Source organism: Hyperolius riggenbachi, chromosome 5 (assembly GCF_040937935.1).
Source record: "Hyperolius riggenbachi isolate aHypRig1 chromosome 5, aHypRig1.pri, whole genome shotgun sequence".
Lineage (NCBI taxonomy): Eukaryota > Metazoa > Chordata > Amphibia > Anura > Hyperoliidae > Hyperolius > Hyperolius riggenbachi.
This window is the reverse complement of record NC_090650.1, coordinates 375,574,689-375,587,411: the sequence shown is the minus strand read 5'-3', so window position 1 is coordinate 375,587,411 and position 12,723 is coordinate 375,574,689. Positions and strand designations below refer to the sequence as shown.

The window sequence follows — 12,723 nt, the reverse complement described above, 5'->3', positions numbered from 1 at the left end:
TTTCACTTTTTAAGCTAGAGAAGGGATGTTAAACACCAGTCCTCAAGGGTTGAGGTCCTTACATGCTTTTGGAACAGCGCAGATTAATTGATGGATCATGGGACTGAATCAGGGAAATTGTGGTGCATCAAGTCAAACACATTTCTCCATCCTAAGCATTGGCATGGACATAGTCCTCAAGGAATGGAGTTTGAAACCTGTGAGTCTCTTCAGTACACCAATGTTTAAAAAGTGCTTGTTTGATTAATACCTAGCTTTTTAAGGTCTCTTCCATTACTCTATGGCATATAAACTAAACAACCAACGTTTGTGTGGAGACCAGACCAGACTATTATCCAGCCTCTCATGGATAAAATCACAACTGGGCTTATGCATTATATGAACCACTTCCTGGACCTATTTCTCACAGAAAGGTCAAAAGCTAGCTTTTGATAAATATTATGAACTACAAATACCTTACATAGTTACATAGTTATTTGGGTTGAAAAAAGACATACGTCCATCGAGTTCAACCAGTACAAAGTACAACACCAGCCTGCTCCCTCACATATCCCTGTTGATCCAGAGGAAGGCGAAAAAACCCTTACAAGGCATGGTCCAACTAGCCCCAAAAGGGAAAAATTCCTTCCCGACTCCAGATGGCAATCAGATAACATCCCTGGATCAACATCATTAGGCATTACCTAGTAATTGTAGCCATGGATGTCTTTCAACGCAAGGAAAGCATCTAAGCCCCCTTTAAATGCAGGTATAGAGTTTGCCATAACGACTTCCTGTGGCAATGCATTCCACATCTTAATCACTCTTACTGTAAAGAACCCTTTCCTGAATAAATGGCTAAAACGTTTTTCCTCCATGCGCAGATCATGTCCTCTAGTCCTTTGAGAAGGCCTAGGGACAAAAAGCTCACCCGCCAAGCTATTATATTGCCCTCTGATGTATTTATAAATCAGAATCAGAATCAATCAGAATCAATTTATTTTCGCCAAGTAAGTTTGCACCTACAAGGAATTTGTCTTGGCAGTTGCTTAACAAACACAAACACAAACAATACAAGGACAGACAGTGTGAATATTACAAGTTAAGGACGTTATAAGTATAGTGGCAGTAAGCAATGTGAGAATTGTTCATGTTTAGTTCTGTGCTGATTACTTTCAGTCCTAGCAGCTCTAACATGGTTCAGCATTAAGTATGACTACCGCTTGAGGAAACAAACTGTTTCTGTGTCTAGAGGTTTTGGTAGCGATTGACCGGAATCTTACTCCTGAAGGCATGCGCTGGAAGATGGAGTGAGCTGGGTGAGAGGGGTCAGAGGCAATTTTGGTTGCTCTCTTACTGCACCTGCTAGTGTAAAGATCCTGCAGGGAAGGTAAGCTACAGCCAATTATCCTTTCCGCTGATCGGATGATGCGCTGCAGCCTCCCCTTTTCTAATGCTGAGCAGGAGCTGAACCATACAGTCATAGATGATGTTATGGTGGATTCGATGATTGCAGTGTAGAACTGCACCATTAGATTTTGAGGTAGGCCAAACTTTTTCAGCTGCCGTAGATGGTACATTCTCTGTTGTGCTTTCTTGACAATAGTGGCAGTGTTGATGTCCCATTTTAAGTCGTTTGAGATCGTGGACCCAAGAATCTTGAATGATTCTACTTGGGTTATTGTGGATCCATTTATGGTTAAGGGGAGGTGCTGGGGGGGGGGGAGATCTCCTAAAGTCTATTATCATCTCCATAGTTTTGAGAGCATTTAGTTCCAAGTTGTTGCGGCTGCACCAGGAGGAAAGCTGTCCCACCACATGCCTGTATGCATACATGTTAATTAGATCCCCTCTAAGGCGTCTTTTCTCTAGACTAAATAAACCCAGTTTATCTAACCTTTCTTGGTAAGTGAGACCTTCCATCCCACGTATCAAGTTTGTTGCTCGTCTCTGCACCTGCTCTAAAACTGCAATATCTTTTTTGTAATGTGGTGCCCAGAACTGAATTCCATATTCCAGATGTGGCCTTACTAGAGAGTTAAACAGGGGCAATATTATGCTAGCATCTCGAGTTTTTATTTCTCTTTTAATGCATCCCAAAATTTTGTTAGCTTTAGCTGCAGCTGCTTGGCATTGAGTACGATTATTTAACTTGTTGTCAATGAGTACTCCTAAGTCCTTCTCCAAGTTTGATGTCCCCAACTGTATCCCATTTATTTTGTATGGTGCTAGACCATTAGTACGTCCAAAATGCATGACTTTACATTTTTCAACATTGAATTTCATCTGCCATGTATGTGCCCATATAGCCATCCTATCCAGATCCTGTTGCAATATGACACTATCTTCCTGAGAGTTGATGATTCTGCACAATTTTGTATCATCTGCAAAAATAGCAACATTGCTCACTACTGCATCTACTAGGTCATTAATCAATAAATTGAAGAGCACTGGACCCAGAACAGACCCCTGTGGTACCCCACAGCTAACAGTCTCCCATTTTGAGTACGATCCATTGACCACAACTCTTTGTTTTCTGTCCATTAGCCAGTTCCCTATCCATGCACACAGACTCTTCCCCAGTCCTTGCATCCTCAACGTTTGCACCAGACTTTTGTGGGGAACAGTGTCAAAGGCCTTTGCAAAGTCTAAGTATATCACATCTACAGCATTCCCAATATCCATATTAGCATTCACTATCTCATAAAAGCTGAGCATGTTAGTCAAACAGGACCTGTCTTTAGTAAACCCATGTTGATGCTGAGAAATAAGATTATTTTCTACTATGAAGTCATGTATAGTATCTCTTAGTAACCAGTCAAATAGTTTGCATACAACTGATGTTGAGCTTACAGGTCTATAATTTCCTGGATCTGATTTTTTGCCCTTCTTAAATAATGGGAAAACGTGGGCTGTACGCCAATCCACTGGGACTCTGCCAGTTGAAAGAGAGTCACAAAAGATAAGATAAAGGGGTTTATCTATAACTGAACTTAATTCCCTTAGGACCCGAGGATGCATGCCATCCGGGTCAGGTGCTTTGTCTATTTTTAATTTATTTAGTCTTGCCTTCACTTCTTCCTGCGTTAAGTATTTAGTATTACAGTTAGAAGATTGAGCCTCTTCTGCCTCTGTAATTTTCAACAGTGCTGTTTCTTTTGTGAAGACAGAAGCAAAGAAAGCATTTAATAACTCTGCCTTACCTTGGTCATCCACCATTGAGTTCCCACCCTCATCCTTTAGGAGTCCTATACAGTCAACCTTTCTTTTTTTTTAGAGTTAATGTACTTGTAAAACTTTTTGGGTTAGATTTGATATCCCTAGCGATTTGATTTTCAGCTTCAACCTTTGCCTGCCTAATTTCTTTTTTACAATTTTTATTGCACTCCTTATAATTGCTTGGTGCAGCCTCAGTCCCCTCCTGTTTTAAGACCTTATAGGCATTATTTTTCCTCTTCATTTTATCTTTAACCTTTCTATTCATCCATAGAGGCCTTTTTTTATTCCTAGATATTTTGTTTCCATATGGGATATACATACTACAATATTGATTGAGTATAAGTTTAAAAGCTTGCCATTTCCCTTCAGTGTCTTCCCCTTGTAGTACATTATCCCAGTTCACCAAACTTAGTGCCTGCCTAATTTGATTGAACTTTGCTTTTCTAAAATTCATAGTTTTAGTGGTCCCGCTGCCCTGTGGCCTATCAGTCACCAGATCAAACTTTATCATGTTGTGATCACTATTTCCCAAATGTTCTTGAACCTGCACATTTGATACCTTATCTGGTCTATTAGAAATTATCAGATCCAGTAACGCATTCCCCCTAGTTGGTTCCGTTACCATTTGAGTCAAGTAATTGTCCTGTAGTGCTGCCAGAAATCTGCTGCTTTTACCAGAATGGGTAGCCTCAATACTCCAGTCAATGTCTGGAAAGTTTAAAGGGGCTCCGAGCAGTGCAGAAACTATGGAAAGATGCATATCATTTTAAAGCTCTCTTTCTCCTCTTTCCAATGATATATAAACCGCTGCCCTACACCTTTTAGTTTTCGCTATTTTCGCGACCGCGATTTCAATCGCGTAAATAAAGAAAACTAAAAGGTGTAGAGCGACGATTTAGGTGTCGCCAGAAAGAGGAGAAAGAGAGCTTTAAAATGATATCCATCTTTCCATAGTTACATTGTATTACACAGGCCGACTTTTTCTGCTGAATGGAGCTGCTGACACTGGGGAGAGTGTCGTCCTGTGTAATACAAGTAACTATGGAAAGATGGATATAATTTTAAAGCTCTCTTTCTCCTCTTTCTGGCGACACCTAAATCGTCGCTCTACACCTTTTAGTTTTCTTTATTTTCGCGATTGAAATCTCGGCCGCGGCAATTTCAATCGCGAAAATAGCGAAAACTAAAAGGCGTAGGGCGGCGGTTTATATATCATTGGAAAGAGGAGAAAGAGAGCTTTAAAATGATATGCATCTTTCCATAGTTTCTGCACTGCTCGGAGTCCCTTTAATTAAGTCGCCCATAATTATGACCTCATTTTTACTTGCAGCTTTCTCAATCTGCTGTAGTAATCGCAGTTCTGCAGCTTCATTAATAAGAGGTGGTCTGTAGCATACCCCAATAAGCAATTGGCAACTTTTATTCCCACCATGAATATTTACCCAAACGGACTCCACATCTTCACAATCTTCCTCCATCTCATCGTTGAAGACAGCTGTAAAAGAATTCTTAACAAAGAGGCAAACCCCTCCACCTTTTTTCCCTGTTCTATCCTTCCTAAACACATTGTATCCTTTTAAATTAGCTATCCAGTCATGGCTTTCATCCATCCATGTCTTGGTTATTCCCACAATGTCATAGCCTTTGTCATTCAGAATGAACTCTAGTTCGTCTATTTTATTTGCAAGGCTCCGAGCATTGGTTACCATGCACTTTATATTTTTACCACCACATTTACCAATTTTGTTTACATGAAATGGGCTACTTGAATTTTTACCAACCTCCTTAATCTTTACACTGTCCCCACCCCCCTCTCCACCCCCCATAATGTCAGGTTCCCACTGTCTTTTTACCTTATCTTGTCTACGTATTGAGACTTTATCCTCCCGCCTCCCCCCAGATCCTAGTTTAAAATCTCCTCCAACCGTTTAGCCATCTTCTCCCCCAATGCAGCTGCACCCTCCCCATTAAGGTGCAGCCCATCCCTGCTGTAGAACCTGTAGCCGACTGCAAAGTCTGCCCAGTTCTCCAGGAACCCAAACCCTTCCTTCCTACACCAATTTCTCAGCCACTTATTTAACTCCCTAAGCTCCCTCTGTCTCTCAGATGTAGCACGTGGCACTGGCAGTATTTCAGAGAACACCACCTTGGAGGTCCTTGCTTTAAGTTTATCTCCAAGTACCTGAAAATAATTTTTGAGTACCTTCCATCTCCCACTAACTTTGCCATTGGTGCCAATGTGTACCATGACAGCCGGGTCTTCCCCAGCCCCACCCAGTAATCTGTCAATTCTTTCCACTACGTTCCGCTTATGAAAGTATCCTTAGGCTTTTCATAACATAAATAGCATTTTGTACTTATGTTATTTGTTCTTACGTGTGTGCAGATTTATGTCACATTCTATATACTTACTTGACACTCATTTCCTGAGGAAGGGTGCACTGTCCCTGAAACATCAAACTAGAATACAATGAGAGTTCATGGATTCGGGTCCCAATTGTATATGCATTTATATTGTACTGTCCTTCTCATGAATTCCTTATGACCTTGTTTTGACTACTAGTCCCATGACAAGGAATGAAGGACAAATAATGCTAGATGTTTGAACTGGGAGACTATTTGTATGTCGACATAATTACATACATTTGATGTCTGTTACATTCAGGTTTTGTATCAATTATGTATACTTCATATATGGCCTTATAATAAAGATATACCACATTTTTAACAGTAGTATATTGGAGTGCTTCCGTTCAAATTTACTTTATCACTATTTATAGTACAGCAGGTAAGATATACAAATTATTTAGGAGAAAAAAAGCATGAAATATACATAAACGGTATTCACCATATCATGTAATACAAATATTTTCAATACTTTGAAATGATAAACAGGTCACTAAAGTTATTTTAAAAGTAACATAAAAAGTGAACAGTACAGTATTGTACAGTGTTAGCCATCAGTAAAATCAAGAAGTTTTTGAGTCAAGATCATACCATTTATTAGCTAACTTAAAAGAATAAGCGTAGGCAAGCTTTCAGCAATGCAACCTTTGTCAGACAGGATTGAAGTCTGATGAAGCTACACAGCCGAAAGCTTGCTTACTCTTATTCTTTTAAGTTAGCCGATAAATAGTATCATCCTGATTGAAAACTTCTTGCTTTTGTAGTAAAAAAATTCTTAATTGTTTAAAATACCAGTTGCATGGCAGTACTACTGATCTTTCCTGCATGAGTAGTGTCTGAATCGCACACCTCAAACAAGAATGCAGCAAATGCAGTCAAACTTAAGTCAAACATCTGATCTGCATGCTTGTTCACAATCTATGGCTAAAAGTATTAGAGGCAGAGGATCCACAGGACAGCCAGGCATTCTGCATTATTTAAAAGGAAATACATATGGAAGCCTCCGTATCCCTCTCACTTCAGGTATCCTTTAAGTCAGATGATGGTGGCTATATAATGGCATTTGAGGGATCATAAAAAGGTTGCATGCTTTTTGTGTGATAGTATTTCTATTTGCACTATCATTATACAGTATATATATATATATATATATATATATATATATATATATATATATATATATATATATATATATATATTTCAGGATTAGCATTTGGGTGTACTCATGTTGATTATCTGACAAAGAAAGTGAGATTCTGTAAAGCTAACCTATGTCAATGTTTAGTAGTGTAAATAGATGCATATCATATGCAGTACTCCTATTACTATTTATGGTATTTATACAGCCCCACCATATTATGCAGCGCTGCACAATAGATAAATGGGGTTAACATACAAGGGGCTTGATTCACAAAGCGGTGCTAACTGTTAGCACGCCTGTGAAAACCCCCTTAGCATGTCTAAACGAGCTTTTCGCACATAAAACTTTACGCGCACAAAACTTTATGAGCGTAAAACTTTACGTGCCCACTGCACAGAGCGCAGGGCGCTCCGCGCAAAGTGCCCATTAAAGCCTATGGGACTTAGCGCACGCATAGAACTTTGCGCGCAAAACTTTGCGCGCGGTACTTAGCACGCGATCTGATTGAGAAAACCGGTGCTAACCTACTTAGCACCCTGGTTAGCGCGCCTAAAGACTTTAGACGTGCTAAGTAGGTTAGCACCGCTTTGTGAATCAAGCCCAAGGACTTCAGAACAAGAAACGCGATCATGCAATGGGATTGAATGTCCATGAGAGGGGTGCCTGACAACAAGGGTGCATGATCACGCTGGGAACACTGGAGGAGGGCCCTGCCAAAGGCTTACAATCTGAAGGATGGAGATAGAGTCACATTAGGTATTTATTGTACTCAACCCTTTTCTTGTTTAAAAAAAAAAAAAAAAAAAAAGTACAAACAGGAGTGATATTGCATATCATATACTCTGAAAATAATACATTCCTCACCGTTAGCATTTTGAATATCAAAAGTACACAGTGTGTTAACAGTGCCACCTAGTGTATGTCTGTTTACATACAGCTGAAGTAAACTACAGATTACTACAGAGGGTAATAGATTTGCATGGTTTTTTACAATAATCCATAAGCGTACTGTAATTGCAAATGCACTGCAGTGTAAGACCTTTTAGAAAAATGACTGTCGGTAAAATGGTGAAAGACACACACACAATAAGACATATCACTAGATATGTATGCTGTTAAACAGCATGGGCGGCAGCGCTACATTGGGGCACACTGGGGCACTGGCCGCCCCTGGAAATCACTGTGCCCCCCCTCCCTGAGTGCCCCCCTGCTCAGTAACATACAGTTAACTGTTTCCAGGCTCTAGCAGCATACACTGTACAGGATAGGGTCTGTAAAAAAGCTCTCCATGTCAGCCTGAGTCTATGGCCCAGTGCACACCGAGCGGTTTTAGGAGCGATCCGCCAACCGCATCTGCCAGGGAAAACGCTTGGCTAATGTATTTCAATGGGATGGTGCACACCAGCGGTTTGAGGTTTTTAGCAAACTGCAAACGTGCCTCCTGCTGCACGTTTGCGGTTTGCAGAAGCGTTTCTGCCTCAATGTAAAGTATAGGAAAAACGTGAACCGCCGTGGAAAAAGCTACATCAGAGCAGTTTTCCAGGTGTTTAAGTTACAGAAGCTGTTCAGTAACAGCCTTTACTGTAACAATATTTGTAATCTGCTACACAAAAACCCTCCCAAAAACGCTAGGCATGTTTAGAAAACGTCTCTAAACATGCCTAGAATCGCTCTGAACTCTTCTTCAAAAACCACTAGCGTTTTAAGGATCTGCTAGCGGTTTTGGTTTGCACTGGGCCTATGTAGGTGTTAAGTAAACCAAGGGTCTTATCTATTTGCCATAAATACCTCACAATCCTTGCAAGATCCCTTGTAATAAATGTATCTATATCATACTGATATTTAGAAAATAAATGTCTCTATATTTCTCTGATTGTATCTTCTAACATTGTCAGTCAACAGGAAAAGAGTCTGGAGAAGGCTTACAAGCCAAAAGCTTACTGCTTTTCTTTTAAATTTGCCAATATACTAGCGCTCAGTCTCCAGCAATGCTTAGTTTCTAACATAAGGAGTTACACACACAGTGTTTTTCTCCCTCCTGCCTCCTCCTCCTCCCCTTGCTTGCAGTCATGAGACACAGGCTGTGGGCTGGAATGATTTGACTGTGATCTGTCCACACAGGAGCAGCTTGCAAGCAAGTAAGGATTAAAGCATACCAGCAAACTAGCCAAGTAGCCAATTTTATCACCTGAGTTAAGCAAAAAATATCTAAAGCTCGCCATACAAACATTGATTTTCATCACCCAAATGGGCCCCACCAGCCAGCCATCATGCCCCCTTTGTGCCCCCCCCCCCCTCCCAAAAAAAAGAAAAATTAAGCTGATAAACAGAAATATGAATGTTGTAGCTAGTAAGCTTAAAAGATGTCAAACAGAACGTTTGTTTTATGCCGGGACTAAGGCGTATGTCAGAAAGAATAAGGTCGACTGGTGCATGGATCAGCATTCCACTGGTGCCACTGGAGAACCTGTCTTTACCCAGGCCCTCCACTTACAAACATAATATTGTTTCAGTGGTCATAAGGTGATCCAATGTAATAATGTTCTACCGTGCAATATCTTCAGATATTTTAAAGACATGTGCCCATCACCAAATAAGAGAATCAAGGCTTACCAGCCAGGAACAATCCACCTTATAAGGTTATATACAGGGCTGGAGCAATCAAGAATGGTAAGACGATCTTCCAGGCTCCAGACTGCATCTCAATCCATCAATTGGAATCATTGGGATTGATGACACAACATTGCAAAACCAATCGTCATGGGCAGATTGATGATGCAAAATTGCGACAAATTTCGGTGTAGACTGCTTTTATTTTATAAAAACTGTTACAAACAATGTATAAAAGAAAGCAGAAAAATAGGCACTTACATACAGGAGCCAAAAAAATGGGTTCTTCCTGGTGGTGAATTGCGCATGTGTGCTGGTCAACAACGGGATAAGGTTAAAAGATAAAAGAGGGGCCTCCTGTCTCCTGCTTGACCGGTTTCACAATTTTACATCATCAATCCCGCTGACGACCGGTTTCGCAATGTTGAGTCACCAATACCAATGATTCCAATTGGAGGATTGAGATAAAATTTGGACTATTCTTGATTGCTCAAGCCCTGTATACAACCTTATAACATGGGATATTCCTGGCTGGTAAGCCTCTATACTCTCAATTGGTGATGGTGGGCACATCTTTAAAATATCTGAAGATACTGCACGGTGGAACATTACATTGGAGTACCTTACGACCAATGAGACCTACGCTGATTTATGTGTATGATTTATTCTGAACTTTGGAAATTATTGTCAGCAGCAATCGTTACTTGGTGGCACTGATTTTTTTTTTTCTATTGTAAACAGAATAATGTTGCCATGGTTGTGTACAACTTGATAGGGACCACCTCCCTTCCTGACCTAAATCCACAACGAAAAACTTACATAACTTGTATTTCATCTACTCTCTATCCAAAATAACAAGCAGAGTTTCATCTGATGTCTTGCGCAGCATATGAAAAGATGTTATTCCACATACAGTTGCTGAAGAAATCCACTGCTCTGTGTTCTTTGTTTGTTTAACCAGACCAGAGTGTCTAATTAGTTCTTATCAGCAGCTGTGAATAGACTGCAGGAGCTCTGCCTAGGCAGCCCTCCCCATACAGTAAACACTGATGCTTAACCCTTTCAGTGCTCCCTGTTTTTTTTAGAATTTCCACTGTAATCAAGGCATTTTTTTCCATAAAGAGTGTCATGCTGATGCTGTGACTAATCTTGTAGAGCAGAGAGGATGTGCTCTGAGTTTAGTTCCACGTTGATCAATGTAATCTCCAGTGTGTCATTGTCTTCCACAGTGTGTCCATTCAGAGGCTTTCCAATGAGTCCAGATTCATCATTTATGAGTTCTGGGAAAGCAGCAATGTATGGAAAAAGTAAGTAGAAAAGTCCGGTAAGCTTCTCATTTATCCAGATCACAGTGTAACCATTTCCTTTTTGTGTTCTAGAAATAACAAGCAGGGCATATATTTCTAATCACACCTCTGCAGTTACTTTAGTTTGATTTGTTCATGTAGAAGTCCGCAGTGCTGTGCCAACAGTAGGACTGAGATCTGGGAAAGTCCCTGCTAGCTACCAGTGTGCTATACCCATTGGGCCATGTGCAAGTCACGTTTTCTCCTAATTTTTCTCCTAAGAGATAATTTTACATTTTCTGTTTAAAATAACTTCAGCACTCTTGAAAAAGTACTATAAAGTAGGTTAAAAAAGTGCTGTAAATTATTTTCTTGCTTACTGAAGGCAGTTTATTTATAATGTAAAAATGTCATGTAGGAAAAAAACTTGGGGAAAAAGGTGAATTGGTTCGGGCCCATTAGCTTTGATTTAGTAAGGCATCTCTGGAGATCTCCAACAGTTGTCAATGAGATGCTATACATTTGAATGTATGTCACTTTTATGCAAACTTATGTAGCTTGGAATTTGACCAATAAAAATGGTCTGTTCATGCATTTTGTTGGACGTATTCCCAAGTATTGGGCCGTAAAAAGTACAAATCCAGCCCTGGATAGCGCCCCTGGCCACAGCATTGAGGAAGCACATGGCCGGTGATGCGCATGCACTATAACTTGCAACTGGTTCCGTCGGTAAGCTTTCAGAGTGGCATAGCAGCACAATGGAGCAGATCAGGAGGAACCTGAGGGATCTTTAAGGCTAGGGGGCTGAAATGAGCCCCAGCTAAAAAAAATAGAACCCCCCTTCCTTCTCAGGTACACTTTAAAGGACAGCTGAAGTGAGATGAGTATGGAGGCTGCCTTATTTATTTCCTTTTAAACAATGCCTGTTGCCTGGCAGTCCTGCTGATCTATTTGGCTGCAGTAGTGTCTGAATCACACCAGAAACAAGCATGCAGCTAGTCTTGTCAGATCTGACAATCATGTCAGAAACACCTGATGTGCTGCAAGCTTGTTCAGGGTCTATGGCTGAAAGTATTAGAGCCAGAGGATCAGTAGGATAAAAAGGTAACTGGTATTGCTTAAAAGGAAATAAATATGGCAGCCTCCATATTCCTCTCGTTACAGTTGCCCTTTAAGCTGAGAATTTTGCTTTAAATGTATTTACATCATTTACAAAAAAAAAGCCAATTTGAAAAGAGCAATCCTGATACGCAGTGAAGCAGGTGATAGCTGACAGCTTTGCACATACTAACTGATGACATGTTTACACAGCCACCTCCAAGCTAATTACAGCAAGACATTTCAGAGGAGTAATGTGGATTTCCTGGAAACACCGGAGATGATGACTACCATGCTTGTTCCAGGTTTGTATAATTATCATCACTGCATTCATGAACACTATTATATGTTGTTTTATTTGTACTGCGGCTCCTCTGCTCCAGAGAGACAATCCAGCTCATGCTAAATGTGTCATAACGATCAACATTCAACTTTAACTGTAAAAGCTGCATGGCTCAGTAAATGCCTAGTGTTGTAACAGATTATAGCATGGCTTACCATCACTGGACCAACTACATAATGACAACTGCCCCTTGTGCACATAAGGCCTCATCTCCAGTGCTTGCTGTGCTGATAGTGATGGTCAAGTAGATGCAAATAACTTTGAGTTGATGCAAATGTATGCAATTTTGTATGCAAATTTATGCAGCTTCAAAATGAACCAATCACATCCTGCTGAGGTAAAAATGTGATTGGTTCATTTTCAAGCTGCATACATTTGCATAAAAATGTGCATACATTTGCATCAACTCAAAGTTATTTGCATCTACTTGACCATCACTACTTGCTGATAGTTCTCGGATTATGACGGGAATAGGTCAGTCGCCAGAGTGTCGATTTATGGGTTAACCAATTTGTGTAGAACTATGAAGTTTGAAAGTGTAAAGACAAAAAGAAAAATTCCAGAGCCCCGAATAGTGTAATATTATTGTATGCTATATAACAATAAATCGATTGAAAAAATGACTCACAAAAGTGGATTGC

The 12,723-nt window shown here is 40.2% G+C and overlaps 1 protein-coding gene across 1 annotated transcript in view; it reads left to right on the top strand.

Annotated features, from left to right (window-relative positions):
• NECAB1 (N-terminal EF-hand calcium binding protein 1) overlaps positions 1 to 12,723 on the top strand; it is a 332,817-nt gene that overhangs the window by 306,657 nt on the left and 13,437 nt on the right. Inside the window, exons 11-12 of the mRNA XM_068237605.1 lie at positions 10,585 to 10,662; positions 11,953 to 12,044. Coding sequence (XP_068093706.1) covers positions 10,585 to 10,662; positions 11,953 to 12,044 — 170 coding nt within the window. The remainder of the gene's footprint in view (positions 1 to 10,584; positions 10,663 to 11,952; positions 12,045 to 12,723) is intronic.